Genomic DNA, 26079 nt, shown 5'->3' with positions numbered 1-26079 from the left:
GAGCGGTCGTGCGGGAGGAGCTACAAAAGCTGTTGCCACCATCACAGCCTCAAGTGGCTTCGATTGCCGACGCCGTGCGTGAGGAGCTCCAACAACAGCTTGGAGTAGCCCCTGAATCGCCCCAGCCTGAGCCGCAAGCGATGACCTACGCCGCCGTCGCACGCCGTCAAGGTCCCCCTCCACGACCGCGCCAGGGCCCTGTCACGCCGCAGTTCCGTGGTCCGCCGCCGCCACCGCCAGCACGACCACCCGTCGCCCAGCGCACCTACGCGAGGAAGACGGACATTTGGCGCGCTCCTGACCACCGCCCGCTCTGCTACCACTGCGGAGAAGCGGGTCACGTCTACCGACGATGTCCATACCGGGAGATGGGACTGCGATGTTTCGCCGTGAACGCTCCGCGCCCACAGCAAGGTGAACGCCCCCGCGATATCGCCGATTACCTCGCCGCTACTCAGTGGAGCTCTCGACGACCATCGCGTTCGCCATCACCAGGCCGCTACCTGTCGCCGCAGCGCCGACCATACACTGGCCTAGCCCGGGGCCGGTCAGCGAGCCCATATCCGGAGAACTAAAAGCAGCAACCGATGGAGGTGCGGTTGCTGTTCGTCGAACTGACGAAGATCCTCCGCCGCCGACGAAGACACCGAATAAACTACCTCGACGACATAACGACACGCCGCCGTCCCGACGAAATCAGGAAGACAAGGCTACACCGATGAAAGACGACTTGACGACGCGACGTTCCAACTTCAGTTCAACGCGACGCAGCCGTGATCCGACGCCAAGACCCAACTGCAACGCCAGACAAAGAACCACCGACCTCGACGTACTTCTCGACGGCCACGCAGTCACTGCCTTCGTCGACACAGGGGCCGATTACTCCGTAATGAGTGGACACATCGCCGCCCAGTTGAAGAAGGTTAAGACTGCATGGGAGGGCCCCCAAATTCGGACCGCTGGAGGACACCTCATTACGCCGACTGGAATCTGCACGGCAAGAATTACCGTTCATGACCGGACTTACCCTGCCACCTTCGTTGTCCTCCAACAGTGTTCATGAGATGTCATTCTCAGCATGGACTTCCTGAATCAACATGGCGCAGTCATCGACCAGAAGTCGAAATCGATAACGCTGTCTCAAGATCAAGCGATACTGCCGGAGAGCTGTCCTAGTCACCACGCCTTGAGTGTGCTCGGAGATCAAGTGAGCATCCCGCCGCGCTCCAGCATTATTATTTCCGTCGGCACTGAAACACCCGCTGGCGTAGAAGGCGTCATCGAGGGTGACCAACATCTACTGCTCGACCGTGAAATTTGCGTCGCAAGAGGGATCGCTCGACTCCACGGAGGGCAAGTGGAAGTTATGCTAACCAACTTCAGCCAAGAGTTCAAGCACATAAACAAGGGCACGACAATCGCATACATCGAGGAAATTGTGGAAACCAGCAATGCCTTTGTCCTCTCGGATTCAGCCGCATCTACCCCGATGAGCATTGTCCCAGAACCAGACTTCGATGTGAATCCAAGTCTTCCTATGAGTAAGTAGCAACAGCTCAGAAGTCTTCTCCGACGATACAAAGACTGCTTTTCGACGTCATCGAGGATTCGACAAACACCAGTTGCAAAGCATCGCGTAATAACCGAAGAGAGCGCTCGACCACTTCGCCAAAGCCCTTACCGAGTTTCGACGCGAGAACGTGAAGCTATTAGGCAACAAGTCGACGAAATGCTGCGCGACGACATTATCCACCCGTCGAAAAGCCCGTGGGCCTCTCCTGCAGTCCTGGTAAAGAAAAAGGACGGAACCCTACGCTTCTGCGTCGATTATCGTCGACTGAACAAGATCACGAAGAAGGATGTGTACCCCCTTCCACGGATACACGACGCATTGGATCGGCTCTGCAACGCTAAATACTTCTCGTCGATGGACCTCAAGTCTGGCTACTGGCAAATAGAAGTCGATGGGAGAGATCGCGAAAAGACTGCCTTCATCACGCCAGACGGCCTCTACGAGGTCAAGGTCATGCCATTCGGACTGTGCTCGGCGCCTGCAACGTTTCAGCGCGTCATGGACACGGTGTTAGCCGGTCTGAAGTGGCAGACGTGCCTTGTTTACCTGGATGACGTCGTTGTCTTCGCCGGAAATTTCGACAATCACCTTAGGCGGCTTGCGACAGTGTTAAAAGCCATCAAGTCATCAGGGCTCACTCTGAAGCCGGAAAAGTGCCGTTTCGCTTACGATGAGCTTTTGTTCCTAGGCCACGTGATCAGCAAATCAGGAGTACGCCCCGACCCACAGAAGACAGCTGTCATCGCAAGGTTCCCGCGCGCAGTCAACCGACAAGAAGGCAGTGCGCAGATTCCTTGGCACGTGCGCCTACTATAGGCGCTTTGTCAAGGAGTTTTCACTCATCGCGGAGCCGCTAACACATCTAACCAAATGTGGTGTCGCGTTCAAGTGGGAAACGCCGCAGGCCAAGGCATTTCAAGAACTCAAACGACGCATGCAGTCGCCGCCGGTACTTGCACCCTTCGACGAGGACGCCGATACCGAAATCCACACTGACGCCAGTAGCCTAGGCCTCGGTGCCGTCCTAGTCCAGAGGAAAGAAGGACTTGAAAGGGTGATATTGTATGCTAGCCGGTCACTGTCAAAAGCGGAAAGCAACTATTCTACGACTGAAAAGGAATGCCTCGCCATCATTTGTGCTACTGCTAAATTCCGCCCTTACCTGTATGGCAGGCCATTCAAAGTCGTCAGTGACCATCACGCATTGCGTTGGCTAGCTAACTTAAAGGACCCTTCAGGACGGCTGGCATGGTGGAGCCTCAGACTACAAGAATACGACATCACTGCAACATACAAGTCCGGACGAAAACACTCAGATGCCGATTGCCTATCACGCGCCCCCAGTGACCAGCCACCGAAAGATGCCACCGCCCCGCCACCGCAAGAGACGACGCCTGCCTTGGCATAATAACCGCGGAAGACTTCGCCGAACAACAACGAGGGGACCCGGAGCTAAAAGCCCTAGTCGAGTATTTGGAAGGGCACACCGACGTTGTCCCTAAGGCATTTAAGCGTGGACTATCTTCGTTCACGCTTGAAAACAACCTACTCGTGAAGACGTACTTTTTACCAGTCCGCGCCAACTGCCTTCTTGTTGTTCCGTCGGCGCTGCGTCTAGAAGTACTGCACGCCCTACATGACGATCCGACCGCTGGGCACCTCGGTTTCTCCCGGACTCTATTGAGGATACAAGAACGGTATTACTGGCCGCACCTAACCGCCGATGTCGCCCGTTATGTCAAGACATGCCGAGACTGTCAACAACGCAAGACACCACCGACAAGGCCAGCAGGATATACTACAGCTGATCGAACCGCCTCGCCGACCATTCCAGCAGATTGGGATGGATTTTTGGGGCTGTTTCCGATATCAACATCCGGGAATAAGTGGATCGTCGTGGCGACGGACTATCTCACCCGTTTTGCTGAAACTAAAGCTCTACCAAAAGGCAGCGCAGCCGAAGTGGCGAAATTTTTCGTGGAGAACATCCTGCTGCGACATGGTGCCCCAGAAGTCCTCATCACCGACAGAGGAACGGCATTTACAGCAGAGCTCACCCAAGCCATTCTGCAGTACAGCCAGACAAGCCACAGGAGGACAACTGCCTACTATCCGCATACGAATGGTCTCACGGAGCGCCTGAACAAGACCCTTGCCGACATGCTAGCAATGTACGTCGACGTCGAACACAAGACGTGGGACATGGTCCTGCCGTACGTAACCTTTGCGTACAACACGGCGGTGCAAGAAACAACACAGATCACGCCTTTTAAGCTGGTTTACGGCAGGAACCCGACGACAACGCTTGACGCCATGCTACCGCACGTAACTGACGAAGAGAATGTTGACGTCGCTAGCTATCTCCAGCGCGCCGAAGAAGCCCGACAGCTCGCCCGCGTGCGAATAAAGAGCCAGCAGAGGACCGACAGCCGACACTACAACCTCCGACGACGCTTCGTCGAGTACCAACCTGGCGACCGTGTTTGGGTCTGGACCCCGATACGCCGACGAAGACTCAGTGAGAAACTACTCCGACGCTATTTCGGACCCTACAAGGTCATCCGACGTATTGGCGCTCTGGACTATGAGATCGTGCCAGACGGCATTTCGCATTCACAGCGGCGCCGCGCACGATCTGAAGTGGTCCACGTGGTGCGCCTTAAACCCTTTTACGGACGCTGACGAATTTCGCCATTTTGTTCTTTTCTTTGCTACGAGTGCTTTTGTTTATTACCTTCGTTTGTTTGCAGCATCGGGTCGATGCTTCTTAAGAGGGGGCTATTGACACGTGTACTTATCTTTATCGGGTGACCACGTTTCGCCGCTTAACAACTGTAATCGCACAGTGAGGGACGCGCCTGCATGTATCCAACGTTTCTGGAAAGTTATCGATGCTTCTACCCGGCTGTTTGTTGTTGCCGAACCTTGTGTTATCTGATTTCATCGCGTAACGCGAATGGTGTAGAACTTTGTAGAAGGCACGCGGGTCCGAACGATAAGTCTGGAACATTCGACGACTGCTCTATAAAAGCCGACGCGCTTGACCCGCTGATCAGATTTCCGACGATCGCCGACCATTTTCGCTGCTATCGTTGCGCTATAAGTGTAGCCTATTTTTGTGGGCACAGGTTCGCCCAATAAAGGCTAGTTTTGTATTCCACCGTATTTCTGTTTTCTTCACCGTCACTACCACGTGACAATACAATCGATTTGCTGCCGTCGTGTAGCTTTCTGGTAAGTTTGTTATACGCCACATGTATTGTTTTCAAACAGATAAAAAGAAATAAGTAGTGATATATATATATTGTAGTGTTCCGCTTTTTCAGGTGGGCTTCGGGAACAGGTGGAAGTCCCCTACATGGCAAATCGCCATGTTCAGGTGGCTAGTAAAAATATCCAATCATGAACTATCTTATTGCGTCAGAACACACATTGAAACAGTGAAATTGTAGCTGGGCAGTAGTGGTTTTGTATGTTAAGGACGAATTGCATAGGTTATGTTGGCGATATCGTGTAATGTCCCCAAATTCTGCTAACAACTGTAATTGCATTGAAGTTAATATCGTCGCGAACTGTAGATGAAAAAGACGCTTTTGTCAAGCTGCTAACTGAAACGCCAATATATTTTTGTAATTTAGAAACTTAGAAAAACCTGAATAACTGGACGTCGCGCTTGTCATGCCGATCATTACCGCTTTTTCCAGCGGTCCACATGTAAATGTTAAACAGCACCATCTGTAAATGAAAATTTTAAAAATTATGTTTACACTAAATGCGTACATGCACGCACACACGCCTAGACAGTATATAAGTCACTAGCTGTGCCAGCGAAGCGTCTGGCCAGTAGAACGTATTATTTAAGCTCCAGTACATCGGCCACCTGTTGCACTCAGTTTTCTTTTTCGATGCTTGCTTTACAGGCGTCGCGCAGACATACACAACGCATTTCTGATGGGGCCTTCGCTGATGATGATGCTCGGCAGCCTCTGCAGCTACTGGACCGGTACCTCCGCCCAAGCACTCATGGAGCTCGCAAAGTACGTACCTCACTTCTCTGCATCGCCAAACACGGAACACATGGTAAAGTTTCGTCCCGTATTCAAATCAGGCTGTCTCAATACTATAGGTTATGTCTGTAACGTGCGCGACGTGTGTCTGGTAAAGATCGAGGCAACTACACGATGGCAGGAACAAGAAGCCGCGAAGGTTTATTGGCACGCACTTAAATAGTCAGACGCACGCGTGATATCAGTGCTGTCCTGATAAGGTAGCGCAGACAGCGCATGCCCGATACATCCTCTGATGGGTAACGAAGAAGCACAACAGTTCAGGTTACTTGATTAAAGGCCGCGTCGTACCGAAGCCGCTGCGGTGGCCTACTGGTGCGACCCGACCTTCTTGGGACTGGCGTCGGCCTAGGAGGAGATAGCACGTGGTGCGCTGTAGTTGGTGCTGGGCCATCGGCGGACGACGCTTGAGGATGCGGGTGTGTAGGCTGGCACGATGCAACATCAACGGAGCTACTCGCACTAGAGTCAGTGCACAAGCTGTAAGACGAACCGCATTCATCATCATCACTCTCGTCTGCTGTCCACTGTTCGCGAGTCTGAAGGAGATGCCGTCTGTTACGTCTAAACACCCGACCACCTTCTGTTTCCACGTTGTAGGACCTCGGAGACGTTCTACCCATCACAATACCTTTCGGGGACCATGTGTCCCTGAGCCTTACGATCGACCCTTTGTCCAAGGGTGACAAATGCTTTCCGCCGTTGGTCTGGCGATGTTTTTTGACTGGCGTAGGCTGCACGTCGCCAAAATCGGGTACATTCGACCTGAGACGCCTGCCTTGAAGAATTTCTCCAGGTGATCGGCCGCGCACAAGCGGTGTAGAGCGGTAGGCCAACAAGCCTAGCCAAAAGTCTTCGCGTGAGTCTTCACTTTTCTTCAAGAGGCGTTTTACGATCTGTACCCCTTTCTCTGCCAGACCATTGGACTGTGGGAAGCGGGGACTGAATGTGACATGAGCGAAGTCATATTTTCTTGCGAATTCTGCAAATTCATAACTTGAAAACTGCGGCCCGTTGTCGGTGCACACCTCCAGAGGTACGCCATGCCTGGCAAACATTGCGCTAAGTGCGGAAATTGTTGCTCTTGCAGTGGTGTCCTGGAGCTTCTGGACTTCCGGGAAGTTTGAATGCGCGTCAAACGCTACGACGTATGAACTTCCCCCAAAAGAAAAAAATGTCTACGCCAACTCGAACCCATGCGCATAATGGGATTGGGCGCATGAGTAAAGGTTCTTTCAGTTGCTTGTATGAAAACTTCCGACAAGTCGAGCAAGTCTGAATCAGCAGGGATAAGTCGCTGCTGAGCCCAGGCCAAAAAACCAAACGTCGTGCTCTTTCTTTGCATTTCTGCAATCCTAGGGTGCCCATTATGAATTCGTCCTAGGATTTCACGTCGCATGCTTTTAGGTATGACCACTTTTGTTCCATTCAGCAATATACCGTCCACGACGGAAAGCTCTGGCGAAAACGGCTTGAGTTCACCCTGCAGGCTCTCACCGCTTGACAAATCGGAGATGACAGTGCTCAAGTAATCGTCACGCGCTGTTTCTTGCACCAGCTTCTGTCGCGTAGCGCCCGTGACCAAATAGCCCAGGACTTGCACTGCGTGCACTTCCACGTCGTCAGCGGCGCCAGCGATGTCCTCGTGACTAGCCGGAGCCGATCGTGAAAGCATGTCGGCCAAGACGAGGTGTTTTCCTGGTACGTACTGCAAAACGAAATCATATTTCAGAAGTCTTAAAAAAAACCTCTGAAGGCGGGGAGGCATGTCGCAGATCCCTTTCGCAGCAATAGATAGCAACGGTTTATGGTCGCTTTCAATAAAAACTTTGTGCCCGTACACGAAGTAGCGAAACTTCTCGCAGCCGAACGAAATGCTGAGAGTCTCCTTCTCAATCTGCGCGTAACGCTGCTCAGCTTGTGTTAGCGCACGGGATGCATATGCCATTGGGTGCCACTTATCGCCATCGTGACACTGCAAGAGCGCTCGCTGCACCCATGCCATCTTTTGATGCATCACATGGTATTTTATAGACTGCCTTTGGGGATCAAAGATGGCGAGTACGGGTTTCATGGTTAGAATTTGAGTGATACCTTTGCACTCTTTTCTGTGGTTTTCAGTCCACTCAAATACTGCGTGTGTTTTGATAAGCGCTCGGAGAAGCGCAGTCCGCTCAGAAAGCCGTGGCACGTACTTTGCGAAGTAGTTGATTACACCGAGCATGCGCTGAACATCACATTTGGTTTTGGGTTCCGGTGTTTCAAGCAAGCTTTTGATAAGTTTTGGGTCTGGTGAGATGCCGTCACGTCCAATGATATCGCCCAGGAATTGTATTCCCGTAACACCAAACCGGAATTTTCTTGCGTTGAACGTTAAGCCGGCTTTTTCGGCCGCTTTCAAGACCGCAACCAGTCTCTGGTCGTGCTGCTGTTTTCTCCCCATACCAAAATATCGTCAGTGCACACATGTACACCGGGGAGGCCCTCAAATACTTGAGTCATCGTCCTTTGAAAGCTTTCAGGGGCTGAGGCGATGCCGAAGGGCAATCGGAGGTAGCGGTATACCTGCCGAAAGGAGTAGCAAAAGGGCATATTTTCGATGTCTGCTCATCAAGTGCGATCTGGTGGAAGCCGGAGTTTGCGTCCAAGCAACTAAATACAGTTGCGCCGGCCAATTCCACTTCCATATCCTCGCGCCTTGGGAGCTGGAAGTGTTCTCTTTTTATGTTCTCATTAATTTTCCGGGGGTCCATGCAAATTCTAATTCTGCCGTCCTTTTTCTTGACGGTAACCAAAGGGCTTACCCAGTCCGTGGGGTCGTTCTCTTTTACGATGATGGCCTCGCGCTCCAGTCTTCGCAGCTCTTCCTGAAGAGGGCCCCGCAGGGACAGGGGAATACGCCGCGCTCGTTGAACGACAGGAACCGCTGTTGGTTGCAGGACCATGCTATATGGTTGCTTCAAGCAGTCTAATCCCTGGAAGAGGTGCCGGAAATTTGTCACTGCTTCGTAGTCTATTGAGGCGCTTACAGTGGCCACTGTGCGTTGAAAAAGGCCCAAGGCTTCACTCGCTTCCAGTCCTAGTATGGCTTGACTGCCGTGTTTTACGACAAAGAACTGGACTGTGGCGGAAGTATTTCCTACCGTCACCTCCTGCGACGTTGCTCCGAAGTGTGTTATGATGCCTCCGTTGTAGGCCCGTAGTACCGAGATAACAGCAGTCAACGGTCCCGCCGCACGCATTTTCCGGTATGCCGAAAACGGTAGTAAGCTGGCCTGTGACCCGGTGGCTACCTTGAAGGAGACCTTCTTGCCCTTGACCTCAGCTTCCACTATCCAGTCTTTGGCATTTCTGTTCCCAACACCAACTTCTAGGATGTCGAAGGTATCGTCAAAGTCGTCTTTGCTGACTTCGGCAATTTTGGACGTTTCTCGACAGCACACCGCAAAATGATTGGGCAAGTGGCATACGTTGCATTTCTTTCCGTATGCAGGACACTGCCCTGGTCTGTGCCGCCGGTCACCCTTTGTTCAGCGGTACTGCTTGTTGCCATCTTGGGCGTTTCTGCTTTTCGGTGCAGTTGCGGGCCCCGCAATAGCGTCAATGTGGCTGTCCGTGGCCCTCCAGACATCGTTTCGTTGCGCCACAAATTCGGCGACCTTGCAAAACTCTTCCGCCTTCACTAGAGTCAACTGTTGTTCGCCAAGCATTTTTTTGCGCAACTTTGAATTATTCGTGCCGAACACTATTTGATCCCGGATCATTGAATCACGCTGTTCTCCGAAATCGCACTGCCCAGCTTGCTTTCTTAGGTCACGAAGAAATTTTTCGAATGGTTCCCCATCTGCTTGCTTCCTCGAGTGAAACAGATATCGCTCATGCACTTCGTTGCATACCTCAGAGCAGTAAGACTCGAACTTTTCAACGATTGTTGCGTAGTCTTCCTTGGATTCTTGTGCTTCAAACTTGAACGTGTTGAACACGTCAAGTGCTTCGTCACCAGCCACATTCAGAAGGAGTGCCGCTGTTGCAGCTTCCGTGCGGGGTTGCTCCTTCGTCATGGGTGCCACTATGAACAAGTCAAACTTCTGCTTGAAGCGCTTCCATTGCCCAGAGAGATTGCCGGTAAGTTGCAAGGGTGGCGGTGCCTTCAGTAGTTCCATCGTTGGGGCTCTGCCCGATCCACGCTTCGACCCGAAGTGCCCACTTCTGACACCATGTAACGTGCGCGACGTGTGTCTGGTAAAGATCGAGGCAACTACACGATGGAAGGAACAAGAAGTCGCGAAGGGTTTATTGGCACGCACTTAGTCAGACGCACGCGTGATATCAGTGCTGTCCTGATAAGGTAGCGCAGACAGCGCATGCCCGATACAATGTCTGATATTCAGTAATGTCAATGCAAGCTATAAACTTAAAACTGTCGAAGTGGGTGGGAAAAAGTTATGCACTGGGGGAACTACAGAACGCGTTCAGACCAGGCAGACGCTTAGAAGATAATGTGTGTACTAGCTCAGTGCAAAGAGATTTGAGTGGCTAGGAGTAGACCTTTATGAATGGCATTCCTAGTTATGAAGGAGCCTACGACATTGTCGATAGGGAATCGTAATGAGTTATTCTCATGCTGGAAGGCATAGATGACAATTTGGTAAAGCTGTTGAGGGAGATATATAGAAACCGAGTACAAATTGTATGGAAAGGCTGAAAAATGTAATTAGGCGGTGGAAGTTCACCAAGTACTGGAGGAAGGATGTCGTTTGTCTCCATTGTTGTCCGCGCTTTGTGTTAAGGGCATAGAAAGAAGACTGGAAAACAATGAATGATGGTTTGATTTATCCTACATGCGTGATGGCCAAATGATGCAACAGAAGGTCCCCGGACTGATGTATGCGGAAGACTTAGTGTTACAAGCGGACAAATCAAGAGATTTACAGACACTTGCGAATACCCGTGGCAGCGCAGCGACAAATGTAGGCCTTAAGTTTAGCACAGAGAAATCAGTGATTCTCTTTAATGAAGAGACGAGTAGTGACGTGGTGTGAATTCATCACCAAGCCATACCCGTAGTCAAGCAATATAAGCACCTCGGCGTATACATAAACGAAGAAAATACTTATGCAAGCACCCAACAAGATCATCCAAAAATAAAGGGGAAGCGAAATGTAGCAATAGTGAAACGTAGAACAATTTGAGGCCACAATGAATATAAGGTGGTGCGTGGAATCTGGAAAGGGGCAATGGTGCCAGCGCCAACGCTCGCAAATGCCACTGAATGCTTAAAATCGGATATCTCGTCGGGGTTGGAAATTCACCGAAGATCGGTAGGCCGGTTGGCTTTGTATGATTATGTCCAGGGTAAAACCACAAACGAGGCAGTACAAGGTGACATTGGTTGGGCCACTTTTGAAGTCAGAGAAGCGCAGTGCAAAATAGGTAACGTACGCCTTCCAGAAGCGCTTGGATTTAAAGTGGACGAAAGCATCAACCCGCCAGCCATAGGGATAAGCAAGAGACGTTTAGAGTAAGGGTGCAAAAAAAAAAGAATTGGTGACGTTTCACTATGTGAACGCAGGTGACACGTAAGCGTATGGGTGCTATAGCGCATACGAAACTATCGGCCATCGGTGCGCCTAGACGCCTAAAGTGTCCGCATCGCAGATTGGTTTCAAGATAGGGCTCGCACGGCCACGACATACGCAGCAGCCGCCGGAGTAGAACGAACTAGATAGTGGTACAAGCTAGATAGAGACGTTTAGAAGAAGAAAAAATTAAGGAAATGTATACAGAAATGCTAGAATGAAACGCATCTATAGCGTACCTGATTAAATCAAGCAGGCTAGGTGACTATTTGTCAGCGCCCGTATCAAAGGGGATGCCAATATATGCTCATCAACGCTGTCATCCCTGGGTGTCCAATGGCAGCATGGTTTCACGGCCAAAAACCACGTAGAAGGGCGAATATTCGACAGTGTCGGGGCTTGGGTGAACTGTAGGCAAACGTGACGTAGAGTAGTACAAGATGTCAGTCGCGGTGGTCTGACGAAATCTGCATAGAAAGCATGTCTTTGAGGGTACACTGAGCGGGAGTGCCTACTGGTCAGATTGGTTGCGGACAGTAAATTTTTATTCCAAATTTTTAGAAATCTTTTGCTGAAATCAAAATTTCTAGATAGCAAGCTGGAAGGTTGCTGCTTATAATCAGTTCTCGTATTTTTTTCTGGGGGACTTTAATGGGGGCTTAACTTAGGTCTGTACATCGTCAAAAAGTGACACTTTGCCAAATTCGGAAATAATTTTCTTAGAAAGTACTCGGAAGTTTCATACTCGAAAAATTATTTTGTAGCATTAACTATAGGAACGGGAAAAATATTTCTACATTGTCGTAGCTGAAACTTTAAGATTGTGCATGTTAAAATATTTGAAAACGCACATGTTTTTACTTTTTAGCTGAGCCAATTAAACGTGGAAAATGAATAAATGTGTCACATAACCTATGATGTCACATAAAAGAAGCAAAAAATTAAATTATGGGGTTTTACGTGCCAAAAAAAAAAAACACTTTCTGACTATGAGGCACGCCGTAGTGGAGGCCTCCAGAAACTTCGACCACCTGGGTTTCTTTAACGTGCACCTAAATCTAAGCACACGGGCGTTTTCGCATTTCGCCCCCATCGAAATGCGGCCGCCGTGGCCGGGATTCGATCCCGTGACCGCCTGCTAAGCAGCCCAACACCATAGCCACTGAGCAACCATAAAAGAACCACGTCAGTAGAATATTATATAATAAGATTTGTCGTTTTACCTGGTTTTACACTAGAATAAACAAAATTTATCTCCGACCAACTTTTATTTCTTCACGTAAGCTTCAAAATAGCGCTTACGTCACGATAAGATTTTATTTTAGGCTTGTAGCGCAGCTCAGGAAGAGCAAAAAAAGGAAGAGGTAGGGGTAATCGAAGGGAACGGAAAGCAGAGTGAGCGCTAACCTTACTTAAGGACACTGTATCCTGACGCTTAAAAACGGCGGAAATTGCCTGACCAGCTTTTGCGTGAAAATTCCCTTCTGAGAGTACACAGAACCCGCCTTCTTTATCTGCCGGTAACACGCAAATCGAATTGTCACGCACATAGTTAGCTACACGTCTCAACGAAACCTTCGGAAGTGCCTGTCTAGAGCGGGGTATGGCCCCTACACCTTCGGAAATAACGCGCGAAACATCCTCTTCTGCCGCGAACTTGGAAATCAGCCTCACCATTGAAAGCATCTCCTCCGGTGGTCTACTAGACTCCCCCGCTAACTTAGGTCCCAACGCCAAAAACCTATGAGTACCCCTACCTCCTCCCTGTATTGCTCTTCCTCAGCTGCGCTACAAGCCTAAAACAGTCATGACATACCAACTCGCCCAAACTGCCACGCTTTTGACAGTCACGATAAGAATTTTTACAAGAAAAATACATTGGTGAAACCTCATTCACACAGTCACCAGCAAGCCTTTTTGTTTTCTTAGCTTTTTTTTCAGAAAATTCGGCGATGGTCACTCATGGGGTCCAGGACGTGAAGTGACCCAGCTCACGGTGGCTATTCCTTTCTTTGATAACTAAAAATCAAACATTGAGTTGAATTAAATTATGAAAGAAACAGGGCGGTCGTGTTTAGCGCTCTAAATTTGTCACATAACCACACTATAGTAAGCAGAAATTTACGTGTAATCACTCGTACTTAATTGTACTCCATTGCTGGTTTTGGTTGTTTTCTATTTGATCGATTACTTTGTTTATTTGGTAACGCTAAACCTGATTCAGTTACTTTCTTCACTAACCAATTACATTTAACCAGCTGCCTTATTGACGAGACAAGCTGTAAGAGGCGGCAAAGTTTGGAGCATTTGAGTTTTGCGGGAACTACTCTAAACGCCTTCGATCACGACACGCAACAACCTCGCGGTTGCGCATGCTCAGACGGGCAAACCCGGATGCTCAGGATTGGTTTTGTCACCGTGACATTCTACCAGATGTTGATCAACGAAATGAACCGCTGCGCTGCGATGATTCCATAGTGATGGCCGCTTTAGCGTTGATGGTAGGAAATAACACGTAGACTATATTTTTAGTACGGCAATGTTTGACTGATTGATTGATTCTAGTGCTTTATGTGGCAAAACCACGATTTTGATCATGAGGCACTCTGTAGTGGGGGACTCCATATTAATTTTGACCACCTGGAGATCTTTAACGTGCCCCTAATGCGCGCGGGACACGAGCGTTTTCGCATTTGGCCCCCGTCGAAATGCGGCCGCCTCGGTCGCGATTTCATCCCACGACGTCCTGCTTAGCAGCGCAACAGCATAGCCGCTCAGCCAGCACGGCGGGTAACACGGCAGTGTTTAATGCCGAGCCTCAACGAAAGTTTTTCCACTGTGCGTACGTCACATAATAATCATCACACAAATCCGCAAATTGCATGGCGGTACTATGCCGTCTTGTGCCCACCCAATGCTTAGGAAAGTAGGCATTTAAAGGTGAGAAAGGTTTGCTATATTATAAGAATTGCACTCTTGGAGACTTATATTTGTAAGGTTTAGATATCATTGGTTTTACCACTGAGTAATTCTGCAGATAATATGGGCGGCAGCCAGCACACCTATAAGGGTATTGGAGGTCCTAGTGCTTGGAAATTTCTTTCCGTCATACTTTGTCGTGTTGTGCCTATTAGGAGCTTTACAAATAATTCTTGAACCTTCCTTTTCTCGCTACCTCCCTACGTTATAGAAATTTCGCCCGGTGTCATCGGTGAACTAAATAAGGCACCTTGTTTATGTTTCGTGAAAAGAAGGGCCAGTAAATAGGTCATGTGTAAGCAAAGTGCGAAGCGTGTGAGTTAAATGTGGCCTTTACAATGAGTGTTGCAATGCAGACTTGTTGGCACGGCATCTTGGAGCACGATTGTAGCGAATAGGGACGAGGACGCAAGAAGGCACACGAAAGACAGGGACCTTCAGGCGCCTTAATTCTTGCGTCTTCGTCTGTATACGCTACGATAGTATTCATTTAGAATAAATTACGTTTGCAAATACTGCGGCATGTTATGAGTGTGTTTAACGAGTGGCGCAACACTTAGCCCGCTGCAGTGACGAAAATAACGCCAGCAAAATCAAGTTTAGCGAACATGAAGAGAAAACTATGAAAACTTTGTGTGAGAAGTGAAGTGAATGTGTACTAAATACAACCTTTGTACATAATTTCTTTAACATGTGCTCGAAAGCGCAATGTGACGATCTTACGATATGTTTCCACTGTGCCGAGGGAACCATACGTTACACAAAGTTTACATTTGGAGAAAATAAAGGGAACCCTACGAATCAGATGTTGGCAATATTTAACGTGTTTCTGTTGATCACGCCCTGTGCAATAAATTGCGTATTTAGGGGCTCCAGAAAGTCTATGATTGAGTTCAATGAGTGTTGAACTTTTGCCCACAGTCGTGGCATAACTGCCATATGCCACAAAGATCATGCTTAGCAACTATGGGCGGACCACTATGGCAAATCCGTGTGCCAATACGAGCGGATCAAATACAGCTTTCTCAGAAGATTCCTGAAAGCAGTGCTCGCATGTGTCATGCTGCCGTTATCAGCTACGTTTTCCAACTTCGGGAAAGAACTCTGCGCCACACAATTTATATTTAACAGTAATGAGGGGCATCTTAAGTACGATGTGTCTCTAAGCTTTAGCGTTGCTAACCTAATTAGGAGCGTTACAAATATTTCTTGAACCCTTGTTTTTCCAGTATTTGTTTTTGGTACTTGTCCTCCAAGAAATGTCCCTGCTTGGTGAAAGTAAGAACCAAGGAATGAGTAGTGCGTAGACAAAGTTTTAAGTGTGTGGGTGCCATGCGGCTTTTGCAATAAATTACGTATGCTAGTGCTCCGAAGGGTTATGAGTGTGTTTTACGAGCAGCGCAATAAATAGCCCTTTTCCCTGGCATAACTACAAATGCCACCAATATTAAATTTAGTGAAAACTGGAGGAGGGGGGGGGGGGGGAGGCTATGACAAATGTGTGAGTAAAGTTAAATCCGAATGAAATAAGCAATGCCTTCGCAAAAAAAAAAATTAAGCAAGTGTCATACGGCCGTTATCAGCTGGGCTTCCAAATATTCCGCGATAACTATCTTACACAAAGGTTATGCTTCGTGGAAATGGGGTTATGTTAAGTGCAATGTGGATGAAACATTAAAATTCGTGGCGTGATTAAAAGAGTTACAAACAATTACTGAACCTTCCAAATTTTTTCTCACTTTGATTTTATACGAGGCTCGTGGTAGATTTTCCAGGTGTCGTCGATGAACTAAAAACAGGCACGTTGTTTATATTTGTTTAAATTAGAAGAGGTTATGGGCAATGTGTAAACGAAGGTCAAGGTTTGTGGCTAAATTACAGGTCTAGCAATAAATCACGCGTGCAGGCTATCCGAAACGTGTTCTAGAAAACAACGCAGAATTAAACATGCTGCCCTCGGGGCAATGCCAGCGACACCACATTTATAGTGAGAAGGGGGGTAACATTGTGGCCAATGTTCTCGCAAACTCAGATGTGTGCGGATGAAGTACTACGTTTGTAAAATTTATTTACCAAGTGCCCGAACACGTTATGTGCTGTCAAGGTTTCAACCTGACCAATCATAAAGGGTAACACTTTAAAGTACGCGGTTTATTTACATCTAACTACAATATTTATTGCAAGTACTAGAGAGAAACAGCTTCCTAGGAAAGTGGGTTGTGATTATGCAAGGTCACACAAGTCTGCAGTCTTTTTCCCTCACATCACCTATAATATGCTTACTACTTGTGCTAAATGTTAAATTCTGTTATTCTGCGACATTTGGGTCTTCCAGGACACCGGGCATATGTTCTACGTGGTTGCTAAAAGAAGTTTTAAACCTTTTGAACAATTTTGTAGGTCATCTTGCGCAAAGGTTACCACTAAACTATGCAGCTCAAGTTTGGCCGTATATATGCGTACATCAGCCGCACGATATCCGACACCTCCATACAACTTAAATAGCTTTTTTTATTCTTTCACGTGTGTAACGGCCCCTTGGCCTAAAAGCTGCGCAGCAGCGTGACACAAAATCTAGGAGCCGTGTTTTCATTCGATGGGAGTAATGAACATATTAACAATTTGTTGATCACCGTTGGCACAGCACAAACAGTTAAACCCTGATCATCATCATCATCATCAGCCTGGTTACGCCCACTGCAGGGCAAAGGCCTCTCCCATATTTCTCCAACAACCCCGGTCATGTACTAATTGTGGCCATGCCGTCCCTGCAAACTTCTTAATCTCATCCGCCCACCTAACTTTCTGCCGCCCCCTGCTACGCTTCCCTTCCCTTGGGATCCAGTCCGTAACCCTTAATGACCATCGGTTATCTTCCCTCCTCATTACATGTCCTGCCCATGCCCATTTCTTTTTCTTGATTTCAACTAAGGTGTCATTAACTCGCGTTTGTTCCCTGACCCAATCTGCTCTTTTCTTATCCCTTAACGTTACACCTATCATTCTTCTTTCCATAGCTCGTTGCGTCGTCCTCAATTTGAGTAGAACTCTTTTCGTAAGCCTCCAGGTTTCTGCCCCGTAGGTCAGTACTGGTAAGACACAGCTATTATATACTTTTCTCTTGAGGGATAATGGCAACCTCCTGTTCATGATCTGAGAATGCCTGCCAAACGCACCCCAGCCCATTCTTATTCTCCTGATTATTTCCGTCTCATGGTGAGGATCCGCCGTCACTACCTGCCCCAAGTAGGTGTATTCCCTTACGACTTCCAGTGCCTCGCTGCCTATTGTAAATTGCTGTTCTCTTCCGAGAGTGTTAAACATTACTTTAGTTTTCTGCAGATTAATTTTTAGACCCACTCTTCTGCTTTGCCTCTCCAGGTCAGTGAGCATGCATTGCAATTGGTCCCCCGAGTTACTAAGCAAGGCAATATCATCAGCGAATGGCAAGTTACTAAGGTATTCTCCATTAACATTTATCCCCAATTCTTCCCAATCCAGGTCTCTGAATACCTCCTGTAAACATGCCGTGAATGGCATTGGAGAGATCGTATCTCCCTGCCTGACGCCTTTCTTTATCGGGATTTTGTTGCTTAGTTTATGGAGGACTACGGTGGCTGTGGAACCGCTATAGATATCTTTCAGTATTTTTACATACGGCTCGTCTACACCCTGATTCCATAATGCCTCCATGACTGCTGAGGTTTCGACAGAATCAAACGCTTTCTCGTAATCAATGAAAGCTATATATAAGGGTTGGTTATATTCCGCACATTTCTCTATCACCTGATTGATAGTATGAATATGATCTATTGTTGAGTAGCCTTTACGGAATCCTGCCTGGTCCTTTGCTTGACAGAAGTCTAAGGTGTTCCTGATTCTATTTGCGATTACCTTAGTAAATAGTTTGTAGGCAACGGACAGTAAGCTGATCGGTCTATAATTTTTCAAGTCTTTGGCGTCTCATTTCTTATGAATTAGGATTGTGTTAGCGTTCTTCCAAGATTCCGGTACGCTCGAGGTCATGAGGCATTGCGTATACAGGGTAGCCAGTTTCTCTAGATCAATCTGTCCACCATCCTTCAACAAATCTGCTGTTATCTGATCCTCCCCAGCTGCCTTCCCCCTTTGCATATCTCCCAAGGCTTTCTTTACTTCTTCCGGCGTTACCTTTGGGGTTTCGAATTCCTCTAGACTATTTTCCCTTCCATTATCGTCCTGGGTGCCACTGGTACTGTATACATCTCTATAGAACTCCTCAGCCACTTGTACTATCTCATCCATATTAGTAATGATATTGCCGGCTTTGTCTCTTAACGCATACATCTGATTCTTGCCAATTCCTAGTTTCTTCTTCACTGTTTTTAGGCTTCCTCCGTTCCTGAGAGCATGTTCAACTCTATCCATATTATACTTCCTTATGTCAGCTGTCTTACGCTTGTTGATTAGCTTCGAAAGTTCTGCCAGTTCTATTCTAGCTGTAGGGTTAGAGGCTTTCATACATTGGCGTTTCTTGATCAGATCCTTCGTCTCCTGCGATAGTTTGCTGGTATCCTGCCTAATGGAGTTACCACTGACTTCCATTGCACACTCCTTAATGATGCCCACAAGATTGTCGTTCAGTGTTTCAACACTAAGGTCCTCTTCCTGAGTTAAAGCCGAATACCCGTTCTGTAGCTTGATCTGGAATTCTTCTATTTTCCCTCTTACCGCTAACTCATTAATCGGCTTCTTATGTACTAGTTTCTTTCGTTCCCTCCTCAGGTCTAGGCTAATTCGAGTTCTTACCATCCTGTGGTTACTGCAGTGCGCTTTGCCGAGCACGTCCACATCTTGTATGATGCCAGGGTTAGCGCAGAGTATGAAGTCTATTTCATTTCTAGTATCGCCGTTCGGGCTCCTCCACGTCCACTTTCGGCTATAAACACTGATGCTACGCTCTAAAAAATTCCACGCTCACACTCGCGCTAAACTGTAAGTTTAAGCTAGACGTTTCAAGCACCACGTGACCAAAAATAAGCGTGAGGGCAACACTGCCTGCCATGGTTCTGTCTTGTGCGAGCATGAGCGAGCCGCGTACATGTGAGAAACGCAAATCACACGCTTAACATCCCGCGGAGCGCTCGCGCGGGAACTCTTGATCACGGGTATAAAAATCCGAATAGGGGGTCCGGGAGATATCACGTGATCTGCACGGAGCGTGGGCGAGGGACAACAACGCTCTGCATCTTCTCACTTCCCTGCAGGGAATGCGAAACTTTTCTTGGGGCGGCTGAAGGAGACTGTGGTGTTTTGAAGGCTGCGCTCGGGGGGCGCGGGGGGAGGGGGGGGGGCATTCTTGGTGTGGCTTTTCCGGCGGACTGCCAAGGGCGACGTTCGTTCATTGCAGCACAGAGCTTCCGGTCTAATTGTCAGAGTTGGTGTGTATGGCCACGTTGACTTCTACAGACATTCATGCCGTACAACGCGGGTGGTGTATGCAAACATTGCGCACTGTGCCGAATTTACGAGAGGGAATCCACCGCGGGCTGACGGCTCGAGAGCAGCATTTCCATATGGATAATTGATGTGTTCCGGTCCCTTACATGCTACGATTGAAATATACAGGTGAGAATAATAGTTATGGTTCGCTTTTATGAAATAGCGGCTAACTGCCCGTCTGTCCTGATTTCCGGTATGTGGTTGTATGATGTATCGTGCAAAATTTGCCGTAATGGTACATGTATAGGAGAGCGAGAACCTTTTAGGCGAGCAGTAGCGTTCATCGAAATAGAGAGCAGTCAGCCTCGTGCTTTTCAAACACGTTTTTACACCGACCGCTGTTGAATTCCTCTGAATTATTCAGTTTATTGTGCTGAAGTACCAAGTTCCCACGATTTCTGTTGTTTTTATTTTATATTTGCCGGCTGACCGTCCTCTCCCTGCCTGCTGCCATTTCTCCTCGAGCAAGGGTGGCGAGGTGGGAGTTGCCACTCTGCATTTTGCAACGTACTTCTTCTCATGATTTAGAACTCTGTTAGTGGCGCATAAATGTGGTATGCCGTGTATGCCGTGTATATAGCTGCCATGTATGCCGCTCATAGTATATCGGTCCCTACAGAGTAAAAATTCATAATATTGTGAGCTATTTGTCGACTCACAGTCACCAGCATCTCCGAAGCGCGGCATGCGAGGTTGCAACCGCACGTGCTACTTGATTTGCAATCTAAATGGCACTCTGAATTAGGCTATCTATGTAGTCTAGCTCCGTATATTTTACATTTTGGGCTCTAAAGGGAGGAAGCGTGACTGCGTTCGATGAACATGAATATACTCTGCCCGTTGCAGCTCTTGATTTCCAACTGCAAACCCATCTATATGATTTGACAAAAAATAACAGCGCTAACACATGCAACCACAAAGGAACAAGACGAGACACAAGCACTGTTGCTCTTGCGTAGCGCTTGTGTCTAGTCATTGTTCCCTTGTGGTTGCATGCGTTAGCGCTGTTACTTTTCGTCAAATGAAGTATGCACCAAGTCACCCAGAAAGAAGCTTTACTGAAAAACCCATCTGTGCCGGCAGTGAAAGTTCACGTGTGATTAGTTCACGTAGAATGTCATTCTTGTCAAAATTTCTATCTGCATTAGGTTGGGAATTAAGCGTAACGACGTTTTTCCAGCTCACATTTGCTTAGGTATTAAAAAGGTTTTTATCGAAAGCATTGCCAGTTGTGTTGGAATTTTTAAACTTTATTTTTATGACGAGCATGATGGAAAAAAATGAATTACAGCTATGCGTCTCATCTAAATGCATCTTGCTCATTGTTTTGTTTTTGTTTTTCATGTCACATTTGAAAGCGAATGAAGGTTTGGTGTAGGATTGATGAAAATGAACAAGAACAGAAGACGTTGTTTCTGATCTTATCAAAAATACTTAAATTTTCTGAGCCTCCCTACGTCCCTTTAGAAGCGTGCTTGCGACCCAGACTTGCAATGTATCCTGTCATTACTGCAGTGACTTGACCATCTCTCCTCTATCGCCCACTTCTAAAAACTTCCACACCGCAACATTTTAGGAGCAGTCAGGAGAAATGTCACAACTGCAATCAGTGTTTAAGCAGTGAAAAAGCAAGCGGTCTTCGTTACCACATTTAGTCTAAAAGAAACATGTTTTTACATCTAAAGTATTGTACTTTGGGTATTAAGGCATCTTTCTTTTTTTTTCAGATCGCGCTAAGTGACCTTATACGATCATGCGTTGTCTGGGGGGAAACAAGGCTCCTCATCTGCCGCTGTGAGCAGTAAATGCATATGACGGCGCATCCCTAGGACAGGCACTAGCGATGTGCCTATGTCATTATGGTATGTAATATGTAACATACCTGGCGGCATATGGCCAATTTTGTGCACCCAACTTTAGGTAATAAGAAGCAAAGAAATATGATGGGCGCAAAGAAGGTTAAAAGATCTGTTCACTGTGTTGCGCATTTAAATCAAACTCATTGAAAGACTTACGCTTTACTCAGCGATCTGAAAACGCTTTAACTCTAAGTTTTGTTTCTAAGCATCAACGTTTCATTGTATCATATTTTCTGGGAATGAATATCATGAATAAAAGATTTACACCAGGAAGAAATATGTGTGCAATACTTTCTTCGCTGCCCAGAATAGTCGTCTTTCTTAGAGAAAGGGGCCAGTGAAAGAGAATTGGATCAGATATTTTGGACCAACAATTGGAGAAAGAACGTCTTAAAGGGGCAGCGCAATATGACGAAGACAGAAGGCAGGCACACAGAGGACAGCGCTGTTCCTGCCTTCAGTTTTCGTCGTCTTGCGCAGCCCCTTCAGGATCTTCAACAAGTACCAACTCGCCCAAATGTCGATCCTTTTATCGGAGAAAGAGAGTGCAATGGCATGATGATTTTAATGCGGCAAATTCTGTCCTGACGTCCCCATCCTGCACACGGCTTCCCATCTTCGAACGCGCGGCGCCGCAGAGCGCGGTGGAGAGGCATTCGTCCTTTTGTGCCAGCAGATACCGAGGGGCTTGTTTACGTTTCACAATTCGCGGCGTCATTGAAACGTGCCAGGGATTTGCAAAGCACCTTCTTAGCAGATTAATTTCAGTGTCACCGGGAAGAGCGTCTTGCGCGATTTCTCTGCAGCAAAATCAGCTTCCACTTCGCCGGCATGCTGCCACTGTGATAGCATATTGGTTCGTCACAGTCTGCGCCGTCGAAGGAGAAGTTAAAGAAGAGGAGTGCGAAAAGCTTGGTGAGCAAAGTTTCCTTCAGAGAAGCGACCCAAGCGCCCAAGCAGACGAGGACCGGTGCTTTTTCGTTACTTACAACGCATGCAGAGAAAGGGCAAGGGGGCATTGGGCATACTCCTCCCTCCAATCCCCTCGCCCCCTCTGGAAGCCTCGCTAAGCGTGGAGATTGGGCACGCCATAATAGACGTGGGAACAGTGGTCCTTACCATGTCTGCTAAGCGTGAAGAGCGGCTGCTGCTCACTCCTAGCAGGCGTGATCGGTAAGCGTGGAGAAATATCACGCATAGAATAAGCGTGTAAAACAACTGCAAGCGCACCCTTAGATAAGCGTGGATTTTTTAGAGCGTATGGCAGGCAGTCTTCACGCTTCACGCAGGCTTCACGCTTACGTGCCCTCACGCTTGCATGAACGAATGTCACGCTTATTTGCGGTCACATGGTGCTTGAAATGTCATTCAAGCCTCATTTACATGCGCGTCACGCTTAAACTTCAATTAAGCGTGGCATTTTTTAGAGTGTTGAGAAGGATTAAATGAGTACTTCGTAACTACTTTTAAGGCTACTAATTACGAACACACTTAAAAAAACTATGTTGCGGATCTCCCATAACATGTCTTTCATTCTGTTCAAAGATAAAGTTGCTGCCACGTTTGGTTCTTCCATGATATCGGCGAATTTTTTTACACAACGCATGTAGACATGGATAAAATTAATGTTTAGCAATTTCGCTTAGCCATTAATTAACCCACCCCCTTAAACCCTGAATAAAACGTGTTGCTGGGACTAGCTGGTTCATACTTGCTGGTTTAACAAAAGTGCACACTTTAGGCAGAACAGCAAAACAGAAACAAGACCTCCGCACATCACTCCTCACGTTCCATCATTCCAGAAAAGTCGGACAGCCCGGCAGGTAGGTCAAACTCTGAAAGGCGCCAAACACGGCGACAGCTCCATACACTCCATCCTTTGGTTTCATGCCCACGTCGGGGCGATTGAGGGGGTTTCTCTGAACCTCAACGATTGTGCCCACGACGCTACGCGTGGATTTACCTACCGCGCTGCCCTCGTATCCGGCGACTCTCTCCCCGGACACAGAGACGCTCCTATCACGCACAATGAAATTACTAAGTTCTTTTACTTAGAGAGAAGGGTTTTCTCGCCGCCTCATTCCCAGCTAAGCAGGCCGCAGGCGGTCACCCAGACTCTTGCAAACTAGTTCCTACCCAAATCCGGCATTCCTTAACAGCATATATCCCGAGATTTAACCGAATTGTTCTTGCGTGCCCTGTGGTGAGACTGCTACTGTATCTCACATGCTCTGAGAGTGCGGGTCGTCGGGCCCGAAGTTCAAGTGGGACGAGCCCCGTCTTTGATGACCAAATCCTGGCCCCCCAGCGCGCTCGCGATCGGGCCGGCAGGCTAGACCAATCGGTCCCACCGTTGGATTGTCCGGGTGCGCGTTTTATCGCACTTTGCTGGACCCAACAAAATTTTATTCACTCACTCACTCCTCACGGGAACCAGTTTCTGGCAAAGTTAAACTCCGTACAATTTTTAGTTCTCCAATAGGCGGCGCAAAAACTTCTGTAATAACGTCACGGAACGCTCCTACTCGCACTATTAGCTTGACTGTTGGATGTCAGGTATGTGAGTCGATTAGGAGGTGCACAAGAAAATGTACAGCTGGGTCCGGTAAAACGCTTTACGAAAGGGTGATGTAGTCCCGAGAGGCGCGCTGGGGGAGCGACGTCCTGAGCTGACATCCGCAGACGTGACGCCATCGGGCAAAAAAAAAAAAAAGGATCTTTCACATCCGCCTGCCATGGCTCCGAGTGGCGTTGGCTAACTAACACTCCCAGGGCTAGACCTACTACACGTAAAGGCAGCCCCAGTTAGTGGACCGATCGATGGCCGTGGCTGTAGCACGATTGGTAGTGCATCGCACGCGTCATGCGAAAGTTGTGGGTTTGGTCCCCACCGACGACAAGTTATCGGTTGGTCCATTTTCAGCTCCACTTTTCTTCATTATTTTCTACATATTCAATTTCAGTTACAGCTAATTACCCCCACGCTTTCTTCGGCTTCATTTACTGCTTGCTTTACATGGTCGTGAGCAACAAAAATCGAGCCCCTACGTTTCTCTTCTCGTTCATATTGCTACGCGAAGAACGAGTACATATATAAGGTTTGTGAGCGGTGGCGCTTGCTAACACTCCCAAGGTTAGTTCTATAGTAACACATAAATACCCAAGAAAGTCGATGCGGAAGCGCTGCCATGGTAGTTCAATTGGTTAGAGCATCGCACGCGTAATGCGAAGACGTCAGATCGTTTCCCACCTGCGGCAAGTTGTTTTATTCATACTTTTATTTTCATTAATTTATCATTTCTTTAATTCAGTTAGTAAGTTCAAGTAATTTCTCTACATTGTACTTAGTCTCGATGTTGGCTGGATTCTTGTAATTATATATATATATATATATATATATATATATATATATATATATATATATATATATATATATATATATATATATATTTCAACTGTTGTGAACAGTGGCTTACCGTTGTCGTCACTGTCCGCAATTTGAGAGATATTCCTTAAATGCATGCCTCGTGTAGAACTATGATGTCAAGGTTAGAATGATAGGCTATGATGTCACCGACGTCACTGCCGCTGACGCCCATATATTTTTACTGGAGGTTGTTGCAAGCAAGCGCTGCGTGCATGCATTTCTTGTCTTTTTTTCGAGTAGCGCTTCGACATTCCTTTGAAGCGATGCTTTCTTTGAAAACCTTGCCACACTTCCCTCACTGTCGCTTGTCTTGGCGAATAGTTCATAGCTAAAAAAGGATTAATTATGTGGGCGATGGTAGTGGCATCCCCGCACAGCGGCGCGATGCGCTAACCACTGGGACACAATGACACCTATATCGTACCAACGCCAACGAGCTCTGCGAGATGGATCGCCGCCTGTGTCACACTGCGTAGCAAGGCTACGCCAGAGCACATGCGTGAGCCTTTACGCCAAAGACGCACGAGCAAAATGGGTAAATTTGTGACATCCTGTTAACCGGCTTCACGAAAGATTCACTGTACATGGAATCCAAGATGTGCGTCGGATCTCCATATCTTCTTGAACAAAAAAAAAACACCAATGTTCTAGTTCTATTTTATATATATATATATATATATATATATATATATATATATATATATATATATATATATATATATATATATATATATATATAACGAGAAGAACGGGGGTTAACCGAGGGGCCCGATTTTTATTAGTCATATCATAAGAAGCCAACAAACACTGACACCAAGGACAACATAGGGTAAATTAAGTGTGCCTAATAAATGAAATAAAGAAAGGATAAGTTAATGGAAATTAAAGTGGATGAAAAAACAACTTGCCGCAGGTGGGAACCGAACCCACAACCTTCGCATTTCGCGTGCGATGCTGTACCGGCAACATTCCGGCAACATTGATGCCTTCAGGTAGCATATATGGGTTTATTGACCAGTTGCTTTCACCCAAAAAGATCACGTTCTCGTGACGCCTGCGGCAAAAAGGACGTTCCACGTTCGCCGCCAAGGTCTGTGAGTGGTGGCGCTGGCTA

At 47.5% G+C, this 26079-nt stretch overlaps 1 protein-coding gene across 5 annotated transcripts in view; it reads left to right on the top strand.

The window, feature by feature from the left end:
* Positions 1–26079, top strand: part of LOC135897326 (uncharacterized) — a 334910-nt gene that overhangs the window by 211381 nt on the left and 97450 nt on the right. For all 5 annotated transcript variants that reach the window (XM_065425932.1, XM_065425935.1, XM_065425936.1 and 2 more), the window contains one exon: positions 5494–5610. In XM_065425932.1, coding sequence (XP_065282004.1) covers positions 5494–5610 — 117 coding nt within the window. The remainder of the gene's footprint in view (positions 1–5493; positions 5611–26079) is intronic.

Source organism: Dermacentor albipictus, chromosome 2, assembly GCF_038994185.2.
Source record: "Dermacentor albipictus isolate Rhodes 1998 colony chromosome 2, USDA_Dalb.pri_finalv2, whole genome shotgun sequence".
Classification (NCBI taxonomy): Eukaryota; Metazoa; Arthropoda; class Arachnida; order Ixodida; family Ixodidae; genus Dermacentor; species Dermacentor albipictus.
Note: the sequence above shows the minus strand (reverse complement) of the source record. Positions and strands in the feature narration are given on the sequence as shown.